General features: G+C 41.6%; 1 protein-coding gene across 2 annotated transcripts in view; it reads right to left on the bottom strand.

The window, feature by feature from the left end:
- Positions 1-53: 53 nt before the first annotated feature.
- Positions 54-23,647, bottom strand: part of GOLM1 (golgi membrane protein 1) — a 30,652-nt gene continuing 7,058 nt past the window's right edge. Inside the window, exons 3-10 of one of the 2 annotated variants that reach the window (XM_071731112.1) lie at positions 21,632-21,811; positions 16,705-16,759; positions 15,601-15,703; positions 9,999-10,137; positions 4,127-4,256; positions 2,597-2,884; positions 440-553; positions 54-130 (exon numbers count right to left, since the gene is read on the bottom strand). In XM_071731112.1, coding sequence (XP_071587213.1) covers positions 66-130; positions 440-553; positions 2,597-2,884; positions 4,127-4,256; positions 9,999-10,137; positions 15,601-15,703; positions 16,705-16,759; positions 21,632-21,811 — 1,074 coding nt within the window. In that variant the 3' untranslated portion in view covers positions 54-65. The remainder of the gene's footprint in view (positions 131-439; positions 554-2,596; positions 2,885-4,126; positions 4,257-9,998; positions 10,138-15,600; positions 15,704-16,704; positions 16,760-21,631; positions 21,812-23,647) is intronic. The other variant, XM_071731113.1, reaches the window with a different exon arrangement.

Raw genomic sequence — 23,647 nt, 5'->3', positions numbered from 1 at the left:
TGAAGCCTTGAGAAGATAATCAGAACATTCTCATATCACTTCGCTCATCGTTGCTGGATCTTTGTTCACAGCCTCTGTCCTTCTTCATCTCGCTCAGCTAAGTGGTTCTTGCTGTCTTCAGGGTTTTGAACTAATTAGGAAAAAAAAGAGAAATCTCTTTCGGAGGCCGACATCAAGAAAACAATGTAAAACACAGCAGGAGAAATTCTGAAAGGACCATTCAGTACTGGTATAGTAAAGCTACAGATCCCGTCCCTCCCCATCACATGTTTAACAGCAGCTTCAGTGATGCTACGCAGAAAATCAGTCACACTGTCAACATGAAGGAAAGCTGAAACAGAAATTAGCTAGCTGTATCTGCTACAGGATACCATTCAAAATATCACTTCAAAAATTTCAGCATGTAGTACTTATGTAAAAACTATTCTTACTCTCTTACCATTTTCAATCCCTGCAAGAGCTGCTTGCTTGTCTGTTTCTGATTCAGCTTCATTCTTCTCTAAATTGTAATCAACATCCTTGTCCTGGTTCAGTGCTTTATGTTCCTGCTTGTCTGAGAAAACATTAAAATTTGTTTTGTGCCACATCCCAAAGTCCTCTGCACAAGAAACAGTTACTGTAACAATATTCCACAGAATTTCCTCTGATGCTGAATGAATTCTTGCTTAGAGCACATTTTCATCTTACTTTCCTTGTGTACTGCTAAATTTCAAGGCAGCTGTTGCTGTAAATCTTATCTAAACAAATACATAAAAGAATCCTTAGGTATTCTGAAAGTATAATGAAATTCAGTCAGCATTCTGATGGACAAATGGGAAAGCATATTCAACAAAAAATTGTTTAATACCATTTCAGAATGCATTAAAGACTGTGTAAAAAAAAAGAGTAAAACGTGAAGCCAATACTGAAAACTTGGCTGTAGTGTTTAAGCATAATACCACCACCACTAAAACGTATCTTAGCTTTCTTCCTTCTTGTTTTAGATAGCTCATGAAACAGAAAGCTGTGCATATTGTTTAAAAAAAGGAGTATTTTATGATGTGCTAACTTGACACAAAAGTGCTTTTCTCTAAGGTATTTTCTTCACTGAGCCACTAACTCATCTCCAGCAACTTTTATTTACTATCTTAAGATTTCTCTAAATAGACCTGAGAAGAAAAGGGAAATGTTTCTGATTGCCACAGTACCTTTATTTTTCACTGAACCAGACATAAAAAAATAGTAACAGCACAGGCGTATAAAGCATACACTCCTTAAGAGAGATCAAGAGTCTTTGGTCTATATTCTCAAGCCATCTATTTACTAACCAGCTTAGAAAGAGGCTTCAAGATTTTTAGCCTTATGTTGTCCACATTCAGGCCACTCCATCAAATAGATTTTTAGAGTTAAGAGACCCAGAGGTCTCAAAAGGAAGCTTTTATTGAAAAAGAGAAGATGCTCAGAGAATGTAGAAGAAATCCTTTTCTACGTTAGGTTCCTTTGGCTACACAGCGCCTATGCAGTAGGGTCTGATATTTTTTTTGAACAATCAAGCCCAAAAAACATCCTGCTAGTCTTTCCAGCTCACAGAAACTCTGCCCTTCCACAGGCTAAAAGACAGAGGTCTTTCTTGCACTAATTGACTTCTCAACCTAATATTTCTGCTTAGTTTATTTCTGTTAAAATGTAAGCAGTTCAGGTAACTTACATTTTCACACCTCTTTAGAGGACAGCCTGCTCTGGCCAGTATCTTTTTCGGAGTTTTTTTGAAAACTACTGCTTTGGCAATGCGTATGATATTATTTATCTCTATAAAGTTATCGGCAGAACTAACTTATGATCCTTTAAATAAGTTCACTAGAAAAGCATAAACAGCATTTTTTCTGGGCATCAATTCCTGCTCTGACTGCTGTAAGGCTTCCTCTTCATTACTCTGTCTGGGCTACTGAGTCCACCTGAGACCAAGTTCCTCAAGACAGGTGGAGGGATGTCAAGATTCTGGTCAGGTTTAGGCATGACATCAATACTCTGCTGCTTGGTGCTGTGGAGACACCTGGTTCAGGGTCACATGTAGATGCCAGACACCGGCATCTTTGCAATATCTGATCTGCACTTTTGCTGACTCACAATGTTAAATTTCTGAAGACTTAGGTCAAGTTTTATTCACGTTAGCTTAATTTGAAATAGGGAAAGGTACCATTTATATATTGGCACTATAGAAAGACTGGAACACACCAATACTCTGTCTTCATCCATGCTTTGGATGGTTAACATTTCCATTTCAAATCCATGACATTCTTAAAAGGCTTCAACACCAAAAAGTTACAGGGGCAATTTCCCCAACATCCAACAGAGAGACAGGAAAGAAAGCTGCTCTGGTGATGCAGAAGAACCCAGCCTGGTAGCTCCATATTGCACAAACAGTTCCATGTTGCTCCACCTTTACCCATGGACTGAAGAAGACTGCTGGGGACTGAGTAACCTTTTCCATCTCACACCAACCTTTACAGAATCTTACACTATGTCCAGTCAGCTGCCACCACTAGTACAGAAATCATGTTCTATTCCACCCTTTCATTTCTTTACTGTTTTTAACTATATGAGACATGCTACCAACCAGCTTTTCCAGTTGGTGAGTCATCCTGCTTAGCATCATAATTTAGGAGCTGCTTCCTCTCTATTTTTTTGCTGGCAGGCTGCTGGGCTGCCAGCTGTAATGAATCTTGCCCAGCTGCACGCTTTGCATCTTCAGGTGTATTCAGCTCCTTCTCTGACTCTGGCAGCATCTCCTTATGAACTGCAGCAGCACCAAGTGAATCGTGTAGGTTTTTTAGTTGACCAGAAAGCTTCTCCTCTTCTGCCCTAGGCTCCTCTTTCCGGATGTCAGGTAGGATGTATATTCTTTCTGTAAACAATAAAAATTATTCCACATAAAAAACCTAATGCCTTTCAGTTATTGCACAAGTTAAAAACCTTTAATAAATACTGCTTCATTCTTTCTTGGTAAATTCTTGTTTTCCTCTCAAATAATATGTTTCAACCACACCAGCTCCAAAGATAAAGAGATGACAACCCACGTTTTTCCTACAGAGAACAGCCAGAGGATGAGACACGCACTGTTTACTGTCAGAAGATTCATGTTTCTAACTATTCACAGGTATGGTATAAACAGTGAGTGAATAAACTGGGCAGATGAAACAGAGACATTTAAATGAACACTGCAGTGTGCTGTGTAAGCATCAAGGTTTCTGTGAGTTATATTTCATTTCTAACAACAAAACTGATTTGATATTCAAAAGTAGCTCATGGGCAGATTTGCAATTAGATTTTTAAATATCAAGAGGAAGACACGAGTGCTATTACTTTTAGAAGACATTACTGTATCTTTTTTCTATCTATCTATCTATCTATCTGTATTTTTAATTAAATAAAATTACGATAAAATTTGCCTGAACACACTGCATATAGATGTTGTATTCAACTGCAAAATAAAATGCATTCCATACTCAGATTTTAATTTAGAATAGCATGTAAGAATAATTAAATAGGAATTTGAATAGAATGCAGTACAGTACTATGCAAGGCTGATGGATGCGGAAACATCCATTCAAATTAATAGGTTCCATGAGTTTAGTGCCAAAAGTTACCATTCATTTAAGTAATCTGACCTCCTGCATATCATTTCCCTTATGTGCATTTTGCTCAGTGACAACACCTGGAAAGCATGACTGTGTGTTTGTTTAAAGCCTAACTTGCAGCTGTTCCATTGGAAGGGGTAGCAGATGTATCAAACTTACAAATCAAACATTAAAAAAGCAAATATTAAACATTCTTCAATGTCATTGCTTCCAAAAGCAGTCATTAACTCCACATTAATGGATGAATTCTCACGAATATGACTCCAGAATTGTAAATAGTTGTATCTTCCTTTATGTGCAGTATCTCAGTTCCAACAAAACAAGTTGAAATGCTTGTAATAAAAATGGCTGTACAGGTACTATACCCCTCCACAGCTGGAAAATTGATTAAAGTTCAGTTTGCTAGTGTCACTTCTTCCATCTTGATCTTGCATGCAAAAATGTTTTTTAATTGTTCAATTAAATTACAAAATTCTTAACCAGTTGCTACTTGGTGACTTCCACCTCACCTTCAGCCTGCAGCAGGTCTGTCTTTTTTACTGTAGGTACTGCTTTAAGTACATCTTCATCGGGCTTCTGCTGTTCCAAGTCAGACTGCTTCAACTCTGGTTGCTTTGAGGCTGGCAGAAGAATACCTGCCTGTAAAGCAAATGTGCACATTTAAGCACTGGTCCTGGAATTGTGAAAGTTAGACAAGAATTCAGTAGGGGCAAAAAAAATTCTAAATCATTCAGGAATATTTGGACTAAAATTTTTATTGGTGATGGAAGTACCGTACAAACATGAAGTGATGTTCTGATGTAATTAGCACAACACATCAGGAAAATTTTAACCTTCTGGTATACAAAGTCACACAGTCAAAAGAAAGTTTACTTTTATGATTGTTGGTAAGACTGTACCTATACATTCCTTTAAGAACAAGCTGAAGGGACTGAATGCCCTCAGCCTTTCCCATAAGGGAGATGTTCCACTCTCTTCATCACCTCTGTAGCTCTGCACTGGACTCTTTCAGGCAGGTCACAGTCCTCCTTGAACTGAGGGGCCCAGAACTGGACACAATATTCCAGATGCAGCCACACCAGGGAAGAGTAGATGGGGAGGAGAATCTCTCTCGACCTGCTAGCCACTCCCTTCTAATGCACCCCAGGATGCCATTGGCCTTCTTGGCCACAAGGGCACATTGTTGACTCACGGCCATCCTTCCATCCACGAGCACCCCCAGGTCCCTTTCCCCTTCGCTGCTCTCCAACAGTTCAGTCCCCAAACTGTACTGGTATGTTCTTTCCCAGATGCAAGACTCTACTCTTGCCCTTGATATAATTGTAACTTGCCCTTAAATTCTTCCCTGCCCAACCCTGCAACCTGTCAAGGTCCCTCTGAATGGCAGCCCAGCTTTCTGGGGTGTCAGCCACTCCTCCCAGCTTAGTGTCATCAGCAAACGTGCTGACAGTGTTCTCTGTCCCATCAATTTTCAGGGCCATCTGAAACAAGCTTAACTAATCAAGTTCTTTCCCTTACCAAATCATGCACCAATAGGTCACATGCCAAGACAACAGCATGATACGAAATTTCTTTTTCTCAGGATTTTCTTCCATACCCCAGGAAGAACAAGTCCGTTAGCACACAGCCACCCTATGCAGCCTGCCCTGTGCTAGTGTCCTTATGGTCACATACAACAATGCCTTCTGTAGTCCTTAGACTCAAAACATTCAAACCCAAACATCTATAACACTTGATCTTCCCATCATCCTCACTGTAAACGTCTGAAATTAGGATTTCTGTGAAAATTCACAGCTGGTGAACCTCAATATGCAGATCAGACCCACTTCATAGGGAAGCCTGTTGCCTCCCTGGAACCTGGATAAAGGATGTTACAGGTAAACTTCCCACCCTGGTGATGCCTTCAGATTATTACATGCTCTTGGTCTTTCAGGTGGGTAGTGATGAGGTGAGAACAAGAAGCCCAAAACCTACAAAAGGAGATTTCAGGACCTTTAGGACACTGGTTAAGGGATCAGGACTCAAGTTGTGTTCTCCTCCATCCCTCCAATGGCAGCAAAACCCAAGGAAATCAACAGGAAGAGCCAACAGACTGATTGATGGCTCCAGGGCTGGTGTGAGCTGGTGACATCAGCAGGGCTTTGGTTTTTTTGATCATGGGTAGCTCTGTAAGTTACTAAGCCTGATGGCAATAGATGCGATGCACCTGTCCCAGAGGGAGGAAAAGATCATGGGGCAGGAGTCAGCAGGGTCATAGATAAGAACTAGATTTGAAGGGAGGAAGGGATAAAATTTGGCCTGATAGGAATAAGTCCAGGGCCAGCATTCAAGGGGTTGTAGGATGGTGTGCTAGCAAAGACCCTCACTTTGCTCTCTCAGCTGTGATGGTTTAAAGATAAAAAATGAGAAATGAAGAGGCAATCGTTACCAATGCTTTAGAAATCACAGGAACATCCTACATCAGGTAGGAACCAGAGCTCATGTCCACAAAAAGGTGCTGGGGTCATGCAACTGTATTCAGCAGGGGCACAGCTCCAACGCCTTTATGCAAACATGCAGCATGGGCAATTAACAGGAGGATCTGGAGATGCTTGTGCATCACTATGACCTGACTGGCATCATGGAGACACGATGGAATGACTCCTATGATTGGTGTGCTGGATTAGAAGGGTTTAAGTTCTTCAGGAAGGAAAGCAGGGGAGATGTGGAGAGGGTATTGCCCTCTATGTCAACGAACAATTACAATGCATGGAACTTCACCTGGTGAGTGATGGAGAAAAGACTAAGTACCTGTGGGAGAGGATGAAAGGAAGGAGACATTAAAGGAGAGTCTGTTACAGAACACATGACAAAGAGGACCAAGTGGACTTAAACCATTCTGATCAGTTGGCGAGACAATACAGCAGGGCACAACCAACCCAAGAGATTCCTGGAATGCATCAATGATCACTTCCTCCTCCAAGCAGTAGAGGAACCAACAATGAGAGGTATCATGCTAGACCTTGTACTCATCAAAAGGGAAGGGCTGGTGGGAAATGTTAAGCTCATGGGCAGCCTTGGCTACAGTGACCATGAGAGGGTGAAGTCTAAGATCCTTAGAGCAGCAAAGGGGGTGCTCAGCTAAGGGGTGCTGAAACCCTCAGCTAGGGCTGATTTTGGCCCCTTCAGAAACCTCCTTGGTAGGGTACACTGGGACAAGACCCTGGAGGGATTGAGAGCCCAGGAAAACTGTTTGACTTTCAAGGATCATCTTCAAGCCCAATGGCACTGCATCCCTAAAAAGAAGAAATCAGGCAAATAGGCCAGGAGGCTTATATGGATAACAAGGAAATCCTGGCCAAAATAAAACACAAAAGGGAAATCCATAAAGGGTGGAAGGAAGGACAGGCAATTCGAGATGATTACAAGGAAATTGCTTGTGAAACCAGAAACCAGGTTAGAAAAGCTAAAACCCTGATGGAGCCAAATCTGGGCAGGGACATTAAATATAACAGAAAAGGATTCTACAATCCTGTCAGAGAAAAAAAGAAAAACAAGAGAGAATGTGGGATCCTCCAGAGGGATACAGGTGACCTGGTTATTGGGGATATAGAGAAGGCTGAAGTAGTCAATGACTTTTTTGCTTCAGTCATCATTGGTAAACACTTGAGCCACCCCATCCAAGTCATAGAGGGTAATGGCTGGGTCTGGGATAGTGAAGAACCATCCAGAGTAAGTAAGCTCAGGTCCAGCAACACCTACAGAACCTGAAAGTACACAGGTCCATGGGACCTGATGAGATATATCCTGGATCCTGAAGGAATTGGCAGCTGAAGTTGCACTCATATTCATACTCATTTTGAGAAGTTGTAGCAGTATGGTGAAACTCCCACAGATTAGAGAAGGGGAAACATAACCCCCATTTTTTCAAAAAGGGATCAAAGAAAACCCAGGCAGCAACAGGCCAGTCAGTCTCATCTCTGTGCCACGTAACATCATGGAGCAGATCTTCCTGGCATCTGTACTACAGCACGTGAAAAATTAGGTGATCGGTGACAGCCCTCATGGCTTCACTAAGAGCAAATCATGCCTGATGAATGCAGCGGCCTTCTACAACAGAGATACAACTCTGGTAGATATGGGGAGAAAAACTGGCATCATCTACCTGGACTTGTGAAAGGCATTTGACAGTGTCCCACATGACATCCTTTTCTCTAAGCTGGATAGACATGCACTTCAGGGATGGACAACTCAGTGGATAAGGAGCTGGCTACAAGGTCCTACTCAGAGTTGTGATCAACTGTTTGATGTCCAGCTGAAGACCAATGACATGTGGAGTTCCTCAGGGTCTCTCCTGAGTGCAGTGCTATTTAACACCTTTGTTAGCAACACGGACAATGGCATTGAGTGCACCCTCAGTTTACCAATGACACCAAGCTGTGTGGTGTGGTGGCTTCACTTGAGGGAAGGGATGTCATCCAGAGGGACCCGAACAGGCTAGTTAATGGGCTAGTGCAAACTGCATGAGGTTCAGCAAGTCCAAGTGCAAGGTCCTGCATCTGGATCAGGGCAATCCCAGGCACAATTACAAGATGGGTACAGAGGGGGCTGACAGCAACACTGAAGAGAAGACCTTGGGGTATTTATTGATGAGAAGCTCAAGACAAGCCAGCAGTGTGCTCATCAGCTCAGAAGGCCAACTGTATCTGGGGATGCATCAAAAGAAACATGTCCAGCAGATCAAGAGAGGTGATTCTCCCCTATACTCTGCTCTTGTGAGAGTCCACTTCAAACACTGCATGCAGTTCTGGCATCCCCACCATAAGGACAAAGATCTGTTGGAATGAGTCCCAAGGAGAGCCACAAAGATGATCCAGAGGCTGGAGCACCTCTGCTACAAGGAGAGGCTGAGGGAGCGGGGATTGCTCAACTTGAAGAAAAGAGCTGGGGGGGACCTTACAGCCACCTTCCAATACCTGAAGAGAACCCACAGGAAGGCTGGAAAGAGATTTTTCATAAGAGTGTCCAGTGACAGGACAAGGGGAAATGGTTTTCAACTGAAGGAGAATAGGTTTTATACAAGTTCTTCAGTACAAGGCTGGTGAGACTCTGGAACAGACTGTCCATAAGAGCTGTGGATGCCCCTCCCCTGGAGATGTTCAAGGCCAGGTTGGATGAGGCTTTGAGCAAACTTGTCTAGTTAAGAGGCATCCCTTCTCTTGACAGGGTAGTTGGAATAGATGATCTCAAAGGTCCCTTCCAACCTAGGCCTTTCTATAATTCTATGATACGATTCAAAGACCCTTGGGCTACAGTATTATATTCAGGGCTTGCTGCTACTCTGAAGTGATTCACAACTGAAGAAGAAGGACTTTGGGGTGTTGGTTGATGAGAAGATCAACATGAGCTGGCAATACGTGCTTGCAGCCCAGAAAGCGAACCATACCCTCATGGCATGAAAAGAAGTGTGGCCAGAAAGTTGAGGGAGGCAATTCTCCTCCCATCACCTGTCCTCATGAGACCCCCAACTGGAGTACTGTGTCCAATATGGGAGTGCTCAGTACAGGAAAGACATAGACCTGCTGAAGCAACTCTGGAATAGGGCCACAAAGACCATCAGAGGGCTGGAGCACCTCTCCTGTGAATACTGTCTGAGACTTGGGATTGTTCAGTCTGGAGAAGAGAAGGGTACCTCTCTCAAGGTCTGAAGAGACCTTGTAGCAGCCATCCAGTACCTGCAAGGGGCCTACAGGAGAGCTGGGGGGAACAAACTTTTTTACAAGGGCATCTAGTGACAGGACAAGGGTGGGTGGTTTTAAACTGAGAGAGGGTAGATTTAAGTTAGAAAATAGGAAGAAATTATTTTTTCTGGAGGTGTTGAGACAGGTTGCCCAGGGAAGCTGTGGATGCCCCCTTCCTGGAAGTGTTCAAGGCCAGGCTGGATGGGGTCTGGTCTAAAGGGAGGTGTCCCTGCCCAAGCAAGAGGGTTGGCACAAGATGATCTTTAAGGTCCCTTCCAGTCCAAGCTGCTCTATGATTCTATGACTTATTCTCAACACACATCCTGAACACACAAAGCAACTAAGTCCTTTAATGAAGGGAGCTGTGAACTCAGCAGCGTAAAATATTATTTAATGGGCTCCTCACCACTTCCAGCACCACCTTTCAAATTCTCCCTGTCTCAGAGACACAGTGATTTTGAGTCTCCTGCAAATCCTCTCCCTTCTTTTGTTCTTAGAATCACTCCAGTTCCCAAAGATCAGAAACATTCAATCAATGTGAAGGAAAGCAGTACAAAACTTATTGAGATGAGCTAACATTAGCTGAACACAACAGAAAGGCAGAAAACGCCTTAAGAATTACAAAGGAAAAGGTTTTAAAACTTTTTTACACAAACCATACCTGGCTATTTTTTTTTGTATCTTCTGGGAAGTCTTTGTTTTCTTTGATTTCTGGTATATCACTACCTTTTTTAGTGAGCTCATATATTCTTTCTTCACACTGATCTTTTAATTCTTTCATCTGGTTGATGCACTGTGACCTGAAGAAAATACGAACAAGTGAGGAGTTGTTAACTATCATTCACACTCTTGTAAAATGTTCTCTTGTGATGAGATTTTTTTAATGTTACTGTTTTCTTAGTTCTATTATCTCTTCTTATATTTGAAAAGTCAGGAGCAAAAAATGAAGTGTTAACCTAAGTGCTAAAGACAAATCCATGCTGCAGGCAGCCCAAGTTCTTCTGGGAGAAATCAATTTAAACTGCTTTTGCTAGGCCAGCTCAAAAACCTACATTAATTTTCTTATTTTCTGCTAACCAGACCATTTCAGTTAAGTCAAGATCAGTTTTGGATCCCTGAAGCATTTCTAGTGTGATAACAGAGCCATGTATCTGGATTTTAGCTGTAGGCACTAGTAAAAAAAACAGCTGTGGGCTACTGCTGTCAAGCTAAACACCTTTTCTCAGTACTGCACCAAAGCACAGTGCTGCAGGACCTAACAAACACATCTCACAGAAATTGTGTTCATCAGTAGCTACTGTAAATTCCAAAAGGATTACTTCCTAAAGATGCAAGTGCTGTGTATCTTTTAGATACTTCTAATGCCTACACAGTGCCATGAGTTCCTTAACCTTCACGACAAGTGTCTTCCATTTAGAGTCCTGCCTTTGCCTCACAGCTCCACAACCCCTGGGGAAGCTCCAAGCTGTTCTGGAAGTGTTCTTCCTGGAGCTGCCTGGACAGTGTGTTCCCATTTTGTGGCTGCGATGAGGATCCTGTGCAAACCCCAGGAGCGTTGTCAAGATCACAATTTCTCATGGGAAGTAGCTACTTTAAGGGCAAGATAACCCCTTCTCCCCCACTCTCTCATAACCTGTCAGGTAACTTTACGCTTATATTAGAGGAATGGCAAAACATAGTAACAAGGAAGATAAGCATTACCCTGTAACACACATGGCTCATAAACCACTTAACATACAAACACAAGTATGCTTTGATCCCCCATGAACAAAAACAAGCAATAGTGGGTTAGAGTGGATCCCCCTGAGCAGGGCGGGCCCCTCTGGCATCATGCCAGGGGGAAATTATCACACTGTCACCACCCAAGGAGACCATGCCCAAGGAAGAAGCTTCACCCCACGTACTCATCTTTCTGCATGCAAAACCCCTCTCAAAATCCCTTGTAAAACATGGTCAACCATACTGCAAGATCTACTTTTCCCTCAATAAGAAAGAAAGGAGATCAATTTCTAAGCCTGGCTCTGGCAGTTTTAATACCTACAGTAACAGCAGCTGGTTCAGCAGGTACATTTCAGTTTCTCAAGCTGCAAACAAGCTACTACATAACCCAGAGGAATTCTCAGGACACATTCCCTCTACAAAAGCAAGTCACTCATCATTGTTGCAGTTCCATCCTTCTCCACCCCACCCACCACTCTTTCTAAAAGAAAAAAATCTAAAAGCAAAAAAGGAAGAAGAGTGGTATACAGCTCTTATGAACTGACAAATTAATTACCTTTATTATAATTTCTGCTTGACTAGCATTATGCTAAAGCTTGGCTTTGATAATGCAAATGCATGGAAAAGACATCAAATTAAGCAGCTTCATAGGCGGGTGAACATCAGAGGCAATAAAACAACATAGGTTTGAGATATGCACACACTCAATAATTTATAGGAAATAAAAGGAAAACAGAATTCCCCACAGCTCAGTTTGCAAGCTGGAGAAAAGATTCAGCAGACAACCTGAAGCTGGAGATAGAGCAGTATTTCATAAGTGCTCTTTCATCCTACACTGCACATGAAAATACAGTTTATTTAGCATCTGTGACAAATTCTTGTGATTTTTCATTTATTATGTGTGCAGGAATTCCTCTACTGAGTAAGGGATTTCTGGAGATTTCAATATTTTGCTCAAGCATACAATGACTTCTGAAGCACAAGAAAAGCACTTTCCCCACCTCACTGAATCAACACGACATACTTCAAATGTGCAAAAACTGTGCCCTTAAATTCAGTCTCTGGTGTGTGTTCTCTCCCTCACAAGATTAATTAATTCTAGTTTCTGTGAAAAAGAGCTCACCTGAATACACACAGAGCACAAATAATATCCTTCTCAGATGCTCCCAGGCCCATCACAGGAGTCACCAGTCCATCCAAGGCCCACTAATAAGGGAGCAGCAAGACAACAAAGGAGCAGTGAGACCCAAGGGGAGAGCAGATACTAAGTTATAGACACTAAGTGATAATACTAAGTTATGTTTAGACAATGCTACATCCCCAGGGCTTTCTCAGGTCAGCCTCAGCCCCTGTGTCCAGGTGTGGAACCCATTAAGCTGTGCCAACAGATCCAAGGTGTTTCCTGTGCAGGGTAGGGGACACATGATGGAATACAGGCATATAACACGTCAAGACAGAATGAGATTTGATATGGGGCAAAATGCAGGGAAAGGGATGGATCTCTGGTGGGAACAAGCATGAGAAAATAGAACTGGGGATAGATAGAGTCACTCACATGTAAACATCTGGCTGGCCAGTGCGCTTGTCTGGCCTTGCCCTGAACCTGACCATCAGTCACGTCATTTCGCATTACATGCTTTTTTAAACTCTTTCCTGTGTGAAGGACCCTGTTCAGGGTTTATATGTTTGTTTACAGGGGTGTGAGTGCAGCACCTGGGGTCAGATTGGGGTGGGAGGGCTGTGAATGGATGGTGCAGTGACTGGTGCCAGCTGTCACCTACGTACACCAGCACATTCTGCACTAGAAAACATCTGCCCTCAGTGGAAAGGGATGAGGCTACTGCTGCTGCTCATGCTCCTGAGTGCTTCCTGTGTCATGCTACCCCACGCATCTGGCCACGTACAGGCGGGCACAGGAATGCAGGTACAGTATTTCCCCTTCTATGCTGCTGGATTTGCTGAATCCCCACCACCATTGTGAGAAACAGAGCACCTCTGTCCTTGTGGTGGATGCATCATCAGTGTCTTTTATCCCTGCTAAAAGGAATGGCTCATGCACATACGGTCTTACACTTGTCAGGGCTGCAAATACCTAATGAATTGTCAGAGATTTTACCACGAGCGAAATTTCTGGAGAAGCTGCTATGTAACAAAGCTCCTAAGAATCACAATGCATCTATCACTGAAGTATCTTCAAAACATCAGTCCAGAAGCTTCTGTTTCTCTCTGGCTGCTGCAACTGATAAGGGTCAGTGCTGCCAGTCAGTCTTGGCCGAACTAGCTCTATCTACAATGAACAGACAGCACTGGGAACAGTATGCACAAAGGGTACTTCAAGAAGTTGACTGCTGAGGAATTTTCACAACATTTGTTCACACAACTCCTGCTGACTTCTGTTTGGAAAATGCTATGCTTGCTCAAAATAAAATGCTAAGATGAAACTCAGGTAAAAAAGAAATTTTTATGTATTTCTTCTACTTTAAGAAATTTTATTTTTATGCATTCCACACTCAAATCTTCTGTCTTCTGCAGAACAATACTAAGTTGTTAAAAAGCCACAATGTGTGCACATTCAAAAAAAGACCTTTTTTTTTTTTTAATAGCATTTTCCATTATACAGTAATATTCTCTCTCCATTTTTACACCAGGCAAAATGTACTTGATACATATGGTGTGAAACCTTCATTCATACAACTCCAAGACAAAGGAGCAATCACCAGCTTAGTAAAAAAGCAGATCTAACACTCCCTCCTGCCAAGGCTTACTGAAGATGAACAGAGACAACATGCTGGTTTACTCCTAATAATGAAGGGAGAAACTAAAAGTAGCATTTTGAATCTTTCATCCGCTTCTTTTTCTAGGCCCATAATCACATTGAGAAAAGCTTGGTTGTAAGCATTTAAAATTAGAGAATTAAGAAAGCATTTAGTAACAGCAAAGAGGACTGTAAGCAACCCAGTACAATCAGATGGATGTTTACACAACTACCCGAATGGAATGCAATGTCAGCAGTGTGGCTTAATACAAGTGCAATATTAATGTTCCAACAATCTTTCTAATGGTACACAACAAGCAACATTTAAAAAAAATACATGTACGTGTGTTCCCACTAGAGTTATGTGAGTGCTACAGGGTGCCCAAACTATAAACCATTCCATGAAAATTTGAGTGCCAAGTCTGTTTTCCTCACTTGCATAGGTATAAAAAGAAACCCCGGGAGTAGAAAATGAACACTGAAGCAAATCTAGTGAAGAAAGCATAGCTGCTTGACTGACGCAACTGCTTTTATGGTCTCTCATGGAAAGCTGTCAGGAAGTACACCTGCCCCAGGAAACAGATCAGCTAGCCAAGTCCCTGTTCAGACAGCAGTGGCTGAATTGTCATGTTTGTCTCTACACCTGCCCTGATGCAAGCTACCCAATCTTCAACACTTATTTAGCTCTTCACCTTGAGCCAGTCTTGATCAGCTGTATGCTCAGATCTAACCTTCTGTTCAACAAAGAGGGCTTCTTCACAGTACACTCCCACAAGCAGTGATGCTCTGCCAGTGACTTCCTCTGTACTAAAAGGCAATGAACCTGAATTTTCAGAACCCAGGCTCAATTTATTTGTCTTGCATAATTCCCTGCACACATACATCATCCAGTGCTTCAAGGATGTACCTCTCATGTGAAGCATTACACCTTTACATGGACGACACTGGCAAGCAGTTGCAATGAACTATCAACATGGGTCCAGAAACTCCAGCTCTATCATTTAACTAAACAGCAAAGAGATGGTGCTTAAGAACTGTGATCCACACAAGAAACTTAAAAGTTAAACAGATTGTTAAGTGCAACGTGGCTTAATACAAGGTTGATACAAACATAAGTCTCCAACTTCCTTCTCCTTTTCTGTTAGAAGTCCTTAATTATTAGAACTCCACTAAGACAATCCCCATGAGTCATCATAATCCAGTGAGTAATAACAACCTAAAAAAAGAGCACACAATGGACTGGTGATCAGTAAGTATCCCAAAAGTACTAATCCTAATCCTTAAATCTTAAATGGGGGAGGGAGGAGAAGGAAGAGAGAAGGCATTTCAAATTTGGCCTCAAGAATTCGAGTTATGTGATTTTGAGCTTTTAGTAATAATTCTCACAAAATTTGTCTAAAGTGTGGCTGCTGGAAAAATACTTACCACTACAGCAATTACATTCTAAATGGAAAATCATTATAAGAACATGCAAACAGCAAATTCTGTTGGTGTATCTACACACCAGAGGAAAGATACAACAGGATGTGAAGACATGTAGAGGGAACACTATTGAGCAGAAAGAACCTACCAGAAATTCCTACAAGTAACAGGAATGTGTATCAGTAAGGATATTGATAAGCACCTGTGTTCAGCCATCCATGCCTTGTAATTCAGTGGGAAATCTGAACAAAAAATATTACTACGTATGCACCTTCATGCAGAACACAGCACTCTGACCACAACTGTACCAGAAATTTTCTGAGGCCTCTGGCACCTCAGTGAACACAGCGTCTCACTGCATACTTACAGGTCATATGAGAACTTCTTCTGAAGGTTAGTCTGGTTCCTCTGAAACCAGTACACATCCAGCTGTATTTTTCCATATTCTGTCTGTAACTCTTTCAAGTGTTCTGACGAAAAAAGGATTAAAATATATATTAAAATACACACACACATATATACTTATCGATACTAGAATAGAATTATCAAAAAACAGACGGGTAGTAAGCACACTGACTCCATCCATCATCCTCACTAAAATTTGTGTTCAAATGCACAGGTAATTATTGAATGTATTTATCAAAGATGCACAGAATTGTGTAAGAATAGCCTTTCAGCCTAATATATTAACAAAAACAGTGTTACGTTGATTTTTGACCCACTTTTCTTCATAAGGAATACTGTAATTTGCCTACAAAGTTTCAGTTTAGGAAAAGTTTAGATCTACAAAATACCGATCAGAACACAGCATGAAATGGCATTCATGTTTATTAGCCACCTAAAGACAAGCGTATGGTTCTTCCCTGGATAATACAAATTCACAGTTTTGTTCCTCAAAAACAACATCTATGTTTTAGTTTTCTTCCTGACAGAAAGCTCTGTGCAAGGGCACCACAACATATTTACCTCTTTATACAACTTACAGTCTGTTCCCCAGAGTCCCTGTGGAATAAATTGCCAAGATTAATTTTGAAGCACCAACAGAAATTAATTAGACTAATTGTTCTTACTTAAAATAGGAATTTGTGAATTCTCCTCATGCTAAAATACATGACCCAAACACCTCAGACAAAAATGCCTGAATATGCTGCAAAAGGTAGACTGAAGAACAAATATAAAATACGCATAAAAACTTGCTTTATTCCATATTATTTTATGTTACAAGGATCATGAGTCCTACATCAAGCACCACATGGCCAAATCCTTCCACTAGTGAAGGAGATTAGTCTGACAGTGCACTGAACTGGGATTGTCCAGATGCAGGATCTAAATCTCTGCAGCAGCTCCTGCACAGACCCCGTGACTTGAAGGAAGGAGTATTAGCAGAAGACACCAGAAAAACACAAGTCTTAAAACCAGAAGGCTTAAAATCCACTGTGAGAGAGATGCAAGGGGGTACACTACAACACACCTCGTAGACTCTGGATCAATCGTTCATTTACTGTTATGTTACTCATGAGCACCGCCTGGAAGGAGAACAGAAAACAACATTTAAATTGCAAAGGACCAGTGTTACCATTAATACAATACACATCAACCAAAGCACTTGTAACAAGGTATTTTCTCTGTGAAGTGCTGAACTACAGCCAAACACAAAATTTCCAGCTGCTTTAGGTTTACTATTGCAATCAAAGACCAGTTGCTCTAACCCGCATTTCCCAGTAAACAGGGTGGGGGTGGGAGGAGATATCACTGCACTTGAAGAGCAGGAATTTAAAATGGTCCACTACTAAAATTACTTGCTACTTTATTGTGGTTTACTATCATTACTGCAGTCACAGTAAGATTACCATAATTATCCCTTCAAGGAATGAAAAACAGCATAGCACATTTTGTTATGATCTACCTTCTTGCCAAAGAATCAATACACCTGCATTCTGGCATGCAAGGATGACCTAAGGAAGCATTAGTCACAGAGCAGAAAAAAATTCTAAGCAATGGGAAGCCCTTGAACTGTACCACTTTTCACAGAATCACAGAATGTCAGAGATTGGAGGAAACCTCTGGAGATCACTTACTGCAACACCCCTGCCAGAGCAGATTCACCTAGGCTAGGTTGCACAGGAGGATGTCCAGGTGGGTTTTGAATGTCTCCAGACAAGACACTCCACCACCTCTCTGGGCAGCTTGTTCCAGCCACCCTCCAACTATGTAAGTTCCTCCTCATGTCTAGATGGCACTTCCCATGGTCAACTTCGTGCTCTTTACTTCTTGTACCTCTTGTACCACTTGTACCTCTTGAGCACCACTAAAAAACTGGCCCCACCCTCCTGACAGCCACCCTTAATCAGTTCTCCATGACCAACCCATATATATACGTGCCCCAAAACACCTGAATATTAAAGTAATAAAAGAAATAAAGAATAAAAAGAGCAAGAAAAGAATAAAAGAAATATTCCTATTACCATTTTGTAATTACAATCTATGAAAATCCCTGAAACCTCAAACCTCTGTTTTCTGTTAAAAATGAAAAAGTAATAATAACAATATGAGTAAGTGTCTTAGGAATATTTAATACCTCTCCCTCTTTCTTCACAGGACACGTAAAAAACTGCTCCAAATTTGTTTTTACTGGTTTATTTGGGAAATGAAGTTAATGTTTTGATGGACATGCCAAGTTTTACCAATGCATAAGCCAGGGTTTCCAGCACTGGTCATTACCAGATACTGCCAATGGACTAGAAAAATCAGTATGACATCGCAACTTCCTGGGGGCTGCTGCATTGTGGTTTTTTGTTTTTTCTTCCTGAAATGAATGTCCTGAATACCAGGATCACTTATTTGACAGCAAAACAGAGAAGTGTTAATTGTTTTGTACATTAGGACAATAGTAACTGTTGTTAGCTGAAGTTAATAAAATTATTTGCCATGTGAAAAAAGCTAAAAAAAAAAAAAAAGTATGCCTTGGTATTTTTCATTGCATATAAATCTCTGTTTTGGCAATGCTACACCTACCTCCCTGAATAGGAGCGTAAGAGTCCAGGAAAAAATCAGGAAAATCTAGTTAGCTGTTTATCTTGAGCAGGATATACTGTTTAATAATTTACAGAGCAGTGCTCCAAATGCCAGCTCCCAGTCAGACTATTTCAATAACCTCAGGCTTTCTGTTCCAACTCCTGTCATCCAAGTATTAACTAATCTTCCCCTCATGGCTCTGAAGCAGGCAGACATAATTTTCTTTCGGGGTTTTATGCAAGTCAAGAAAGGAAACTGCAAGGAAGCACACAGCACACACATGCCAAAACTCAATTATAGGAAGAAACTCACATTTCAAACATTATCCAGCCCACAAAACAATACATATGATCCCTAGGAGTGAGAATCCAGCTTCTGGAAACTCACTGCATCACCATATCAAAACCTGATGTGTGACAGAGTTGACTCTGCAACACAGAACCATCTGTTCAGGTGTACAACCATGTCTTGCACAGAAGTCCTTGTGACTATTGGAAAGAAAAGTCAGTTTCCTGACTGGAGTCAATGCTGTGGACACATCTTCAGAAACAAAAAAATTAAAAGCCACACTACCACCAGCAGTAATGGAAAAATGTCATTCTGGCTGGACAGCAATTTTTTTAATGACAACTGCCAGATATATATTTATTTTTACTATTTACCATAGAATATGTCTACGTAAGTCATGCTTCATTTAAGAAACACAGAAGTTACAGTTCTGGGGGGTTGGACTAGATGATCTTTCGAGGTCCCTTCCAACCCCTATGATTCTATGATTCTATGATTCTTGATTTTTTTAAGACACAATATAACACAGAAATACAAAAATAGAATACAAAAATAGAAAATAGGAGTTAGAAGGGAACTGTAGAGAGCATCGAGTCCAACTCCACTGCCAAAGCAGGATCACCTAGGGCAGGTCACACAGGAATGCATCTGGGAGGGTTCTAAAAGTCTCCAGAGAAGAAGACTCCACAGCCTCTCCAGGCAGCCTGTTCCAGTGCTCCATCATCCTCATAGTAAAGAAGTTTCTCTTCATGATGAGGTGGAACTTCCATGTTCTAGTTTAAACCCATTATTCCTTGTCCTATTACTGGGCACCACTGAAAAGAGATTGGCCTTATCGTCTTGACACACACCCCTCAGATATTTATAGACATTAATAAGATCCTCTCTCAGCCTTATTTTCTCAAGGATAAACAGCCCCAGTTCCCTCAGTCTTTCCTCATAGGAGGGATGCTAAAGTCCCATAACCATCTTTGTAGCCCTCCATTGGACTTTATCCAGTAGTTCCCTGTCTCTCTTGAACTGGGAGCCTAAAACTGGATACAGTATTCCAGGTGTGGTCTCACCAGGGCAGAGTAGAGGGGAGAACCTCTCTAGATCTGGTGGACACACTTTTCGTGATGCACCCTAGGATGTCACCGGCCCTCTTGGCCACAAGGGCACATAGTTAACCCATGGAGAATTTACTGTCCACTAGAACTCCAAGGTGTTTCTCTATCGAGCTGCTTTCCAGCAGGACATCCCCCAGTTTATACTGGCAACTGGTATTATTCTTTCCCAGGTGCAGGACTCTACACTTGTCCTCTTACACTTCATGAGGTTGACTTTCGCACAGCTCTACAGTCTGTGCAGATCTCAATAGATAGCAGCACAGCCTTCTGGTGTATCAGTCACACCTCTCAGCTTCATATCATCAGCAAACTCACTGAGGGTACACTCCATCTCCTCCCTCACCTAGGTCGTTGATGAAGACACTGAACAAAAGTGGACTCAATACTGATTCCTCAGGAACACAACCCACCTCCAGCTTGACTCTGTGCCACTGATCATGACCCTCTGAACTCTGTTGTTGATCCAGTTATCTGTACACATCACAGTCCACCTGCCTGTCCAACATTTCTGGAGCTTTGTTATGAGGATGTTATGTTTCGACAGTGTCAAAAGCTTGATTGAAGTCATGGTATATGACATTCACTGCTCTCCTTTCAACTACCCATTTGGTCATGGCTTCATTGAAGGACATGAGATTAGTCAAGCAAGATTTCCCCTTAGTGAATCTATGATGGCTACTAATAACCTTCTTGTTTTCCATGTGCTTTGAGATGGTCTCCAGAATGAGCGGCTCCATCACATTTCCATGGATGGAGGTGAGGCTCACTGGTCTGCTGTTGCCTGGGACTTCCTTCTTGCCCTTTTCGAAGACTGGAGTGACACTGGCTTTCTTCCAGTCCTCAGGCACCTCTCCCATTCTCCATGATTTTTCAAAAGTAGCATCAGCCAGCTCTCTCAGCACATGTGGATGCATCCCATGGGGGACCATGGATTTGTGTGTTTTCAGTTTATCCAAGCAATCTTTAACCCAATCCACGCTGAGCAGTAGAGAGTCTTCCTCCCTCCAGTTATGCTCCCCTACTTCTAGTGACCAGAAAGCATTTTACAAAATACTTCCCACCACTTTTCCTGGCACAGAGGTCAGATTTAATGGGCAATAACTCCTGCATGTCCTCTAGACTCAAAAACACCATCACAACAAGAAACGTGGATTGTGTGGTGTCAGATACATTTGTCTGGTCCCACAGTAATATGAAGCAGAAAGGCTGAAGCAACATTTCACACAATGAACTTCCAGGAAACTCCTGGGTGAGCTCCTGTCATCAGCTTCTAACATCCATCCATCTGGGCCAGCCTGCCCTGTAAATTCTGTGGCCAGCATTTCCATTTCCAGTGACTTTTAATAATTCTGGCTAATGGAAAATTGACTTATGAAAATTGACTTGTCTGCAAGTTTACACATTAGTAAACGTACACACTGCTGTTTAAGGAAGTATGTTTACACTTTTCACAAAGGACTTCCATCCCTCTGGCAATGTTGTACTGCCAGGAGCACTGCTACGAAAGGCTAGTGTGTCCTTCTGAGTTCTCTCACTGCTACTGGGTTCTGGATGCCGAAGGCCAGAAGGCCAAGGTGTCACAAAATTTGTAATATATTTAGAAATCAACACCTAATGCTTACACTTACAGATATATACAACTATATGTGGGATTGCAAATATGTCTGTTAGTGCAGCTGCTTTTTCTTAAGTTTTACAACATTAGTATACAGGAAAAAAAGCCAGAGTCAACTGAAGCCTTATAGAGGGCATAAATATTTTTATCAGAAGTGCTATTACTTGCATATTTCACCTATTATATCATGAACGCTACAATGTGCATTCAATGTGTCACTTTCCAAATATTCAACAATGACACATAGAAGTTTTGCCACACCACCACTGACTGTATGCCCATAAAATACAACATCTGAGCAAACTTATTTTTTTGAATGTTTCTTAGTAAACCACAGTCTCCCAGAAGACTGTGGCTAAAAAAAATCCTACCTTCTCTTCCTGATGTACTCTGTTGGCATTTTCCATCTGAAAGTTGTGCAAGGACTGGATTTTGTTGATCTGCTGTTGTTGCTTCTCAAGCTCCCCTTGGAATTCATTCTTTTTGAGTTCCACAGCACCCCTCTCTGCTGACGCCCTTCGGACTTTGCCTTCCAGATCCAGGATCCGACGCTGAGAAAAAACAAATTAGCCAAAGCAACTAGAAGTGCTTCCCCCTTGCCAGGCTCTTTTGTAGTACATTCAATGCATGCCAAATTTAACAGAAATAGCAATGCTAATGTCATTGAAGTACTGTGTCAACTGGTGATAACTGCAACGGACACAGAGACAGATACACACAGTTTTACATAATTACCAGTGCAGCATATTCTGTAAAGACTATCAAAATTTCAGCTAAAGATGACAGAGCAGCAAAGCTGCCACAGCACTTGAGCTTAGCAAAACAAAAAAATGAACAGAACACACACACAAACATTAAAAACAAGATCGCAGTCTGTAATCTTTATGAAGTACAAGGTCAAATAATTTTTCTGATTTAATTCAGACAATTCTGACATTAATGCACTTTACATTGCTAATCTTAAACAAACTCAAGAGGGAAAAGTCATCTCCCAAATCAATATATTTTCCTGGAAGACCTGGGAAACCATGCCAGGACAACATGCTCAACTTTTACTTAAAGAACTGACATATGGACAAAGACACATATGAGAAAAACTTGTTTTGCCTTTTTTCTTTTTAGAGTGCTGATTCAGTTTCACAGGACTTCGTTTCAAAGCATTTTGGGTTAAAGTGGCTCTTCAGTAGAGGATGTGTGGGAGAAGGAAGATAGAAGGTGGGGAGTATCAACAATCTATCCAGGTAGAAAGACCTGGGGATTCCAGGTGGATTAAAAAGTAGATATAATAAAAACTGGGCATCTTCCCAAACTCCAAGAAAAGGGGCCAAATATTACACCACAGTATGCCACACATTACTGCCCACCTACTCTACCTTTCTGCCTCACAAACAGTGAGAACTGAGGAAGGGGTCAGAGAAAACATTTGCAGTTTATCTAGGAGAGCAAAGAAAAATTCACTTTCAGTCACAGTAGCTGCAAGTCTGGCCAACAAATGAATGGGCTGACAGTGTGCTTTAGGAGGTCCAGCCATGCCATCAGCTATGCTTTTATTTCTTCAGGTTGCATGACTATGCAAGAAGTTAAATGATTTTCAAGCTACTTTTGGGACAAATGTAGAAGATGACAGAGCAAATCAACAGTAAAGAGAACCTGGAAATCAAGATTAAGCTAGTATGATAGCTCATCTTCCTCACTACCAGCTGCCTCACAGAGGTGTAACAGAGCTTCAGCAATAATGACACTACTGCTAGTAGCCACCATTCTGAGGCTGCTGACTCAAGGGAAAACAAGGGATAACCAGAGTCCCAGAAGACAGGGCCTCAAACTATTCACTAAGGGAAAGCTAAGACATACCCTTAACCATGTGGCCAGAGACATGTGTGCTGCTTAAAGAGTGCCCACTCCGAGATGAAACAGCAGTTCAACTCCTACAGTTGCCAACTCAGTACTAAAATTCACACCATTACAAAGAGGATACAAACTCAGTGGAAAAACTTAGGAAGAGCTCTCAACAACCATTTTCAGTTTTCCAGCCATTAGTTTTTAGGTTTGCCTGTTAATAGCAACAAAAAAAGGGAAAAAAGGAACCATCTTCCACACATTGTCATGAACCAGAAACTGTATTAACATATTCCTCAATTTCAGAACATGTGTTCCAAAACCAAATTAATATCCAGCCTCAACAGTCATAGAAAATCCAGTTACCATTAGAAAAATTTCAGTCAAGGTAATGCTTCCATGTAAGTTGTGTGTCCTCTTTAGGAAAGGTTTCTAAGAAACACAAGTTTATATTTATAGACATTGTTTCTGAATAAGCTGGATTTACTTGTACTCAGTGGGAAGTCATGCATACATTCTCAAGGGTCACGTAAGTAAAAAATCTAGAG

The sequence above is a fragment of the Heliangelus exortis genome, chromosome Z, assembly GCF_036169615.1.
Source record: "Heliangelus exortis chromosome Z, bHelExo1.hap1, whole genome shotgun sequence".
Taxonomy (NCBI): domain Eukaryota; kingdom Metazoa; phylum Chordata; class Aves; order Apodiformes; family Trochilidae; genus Heliangelus; species Heliangelus exortis.
The sequence above is the reverse complement of the archived record's forward strand: the minus strand, read 5'-3'. Positions and strand labels throughout refer to the sequence as shown.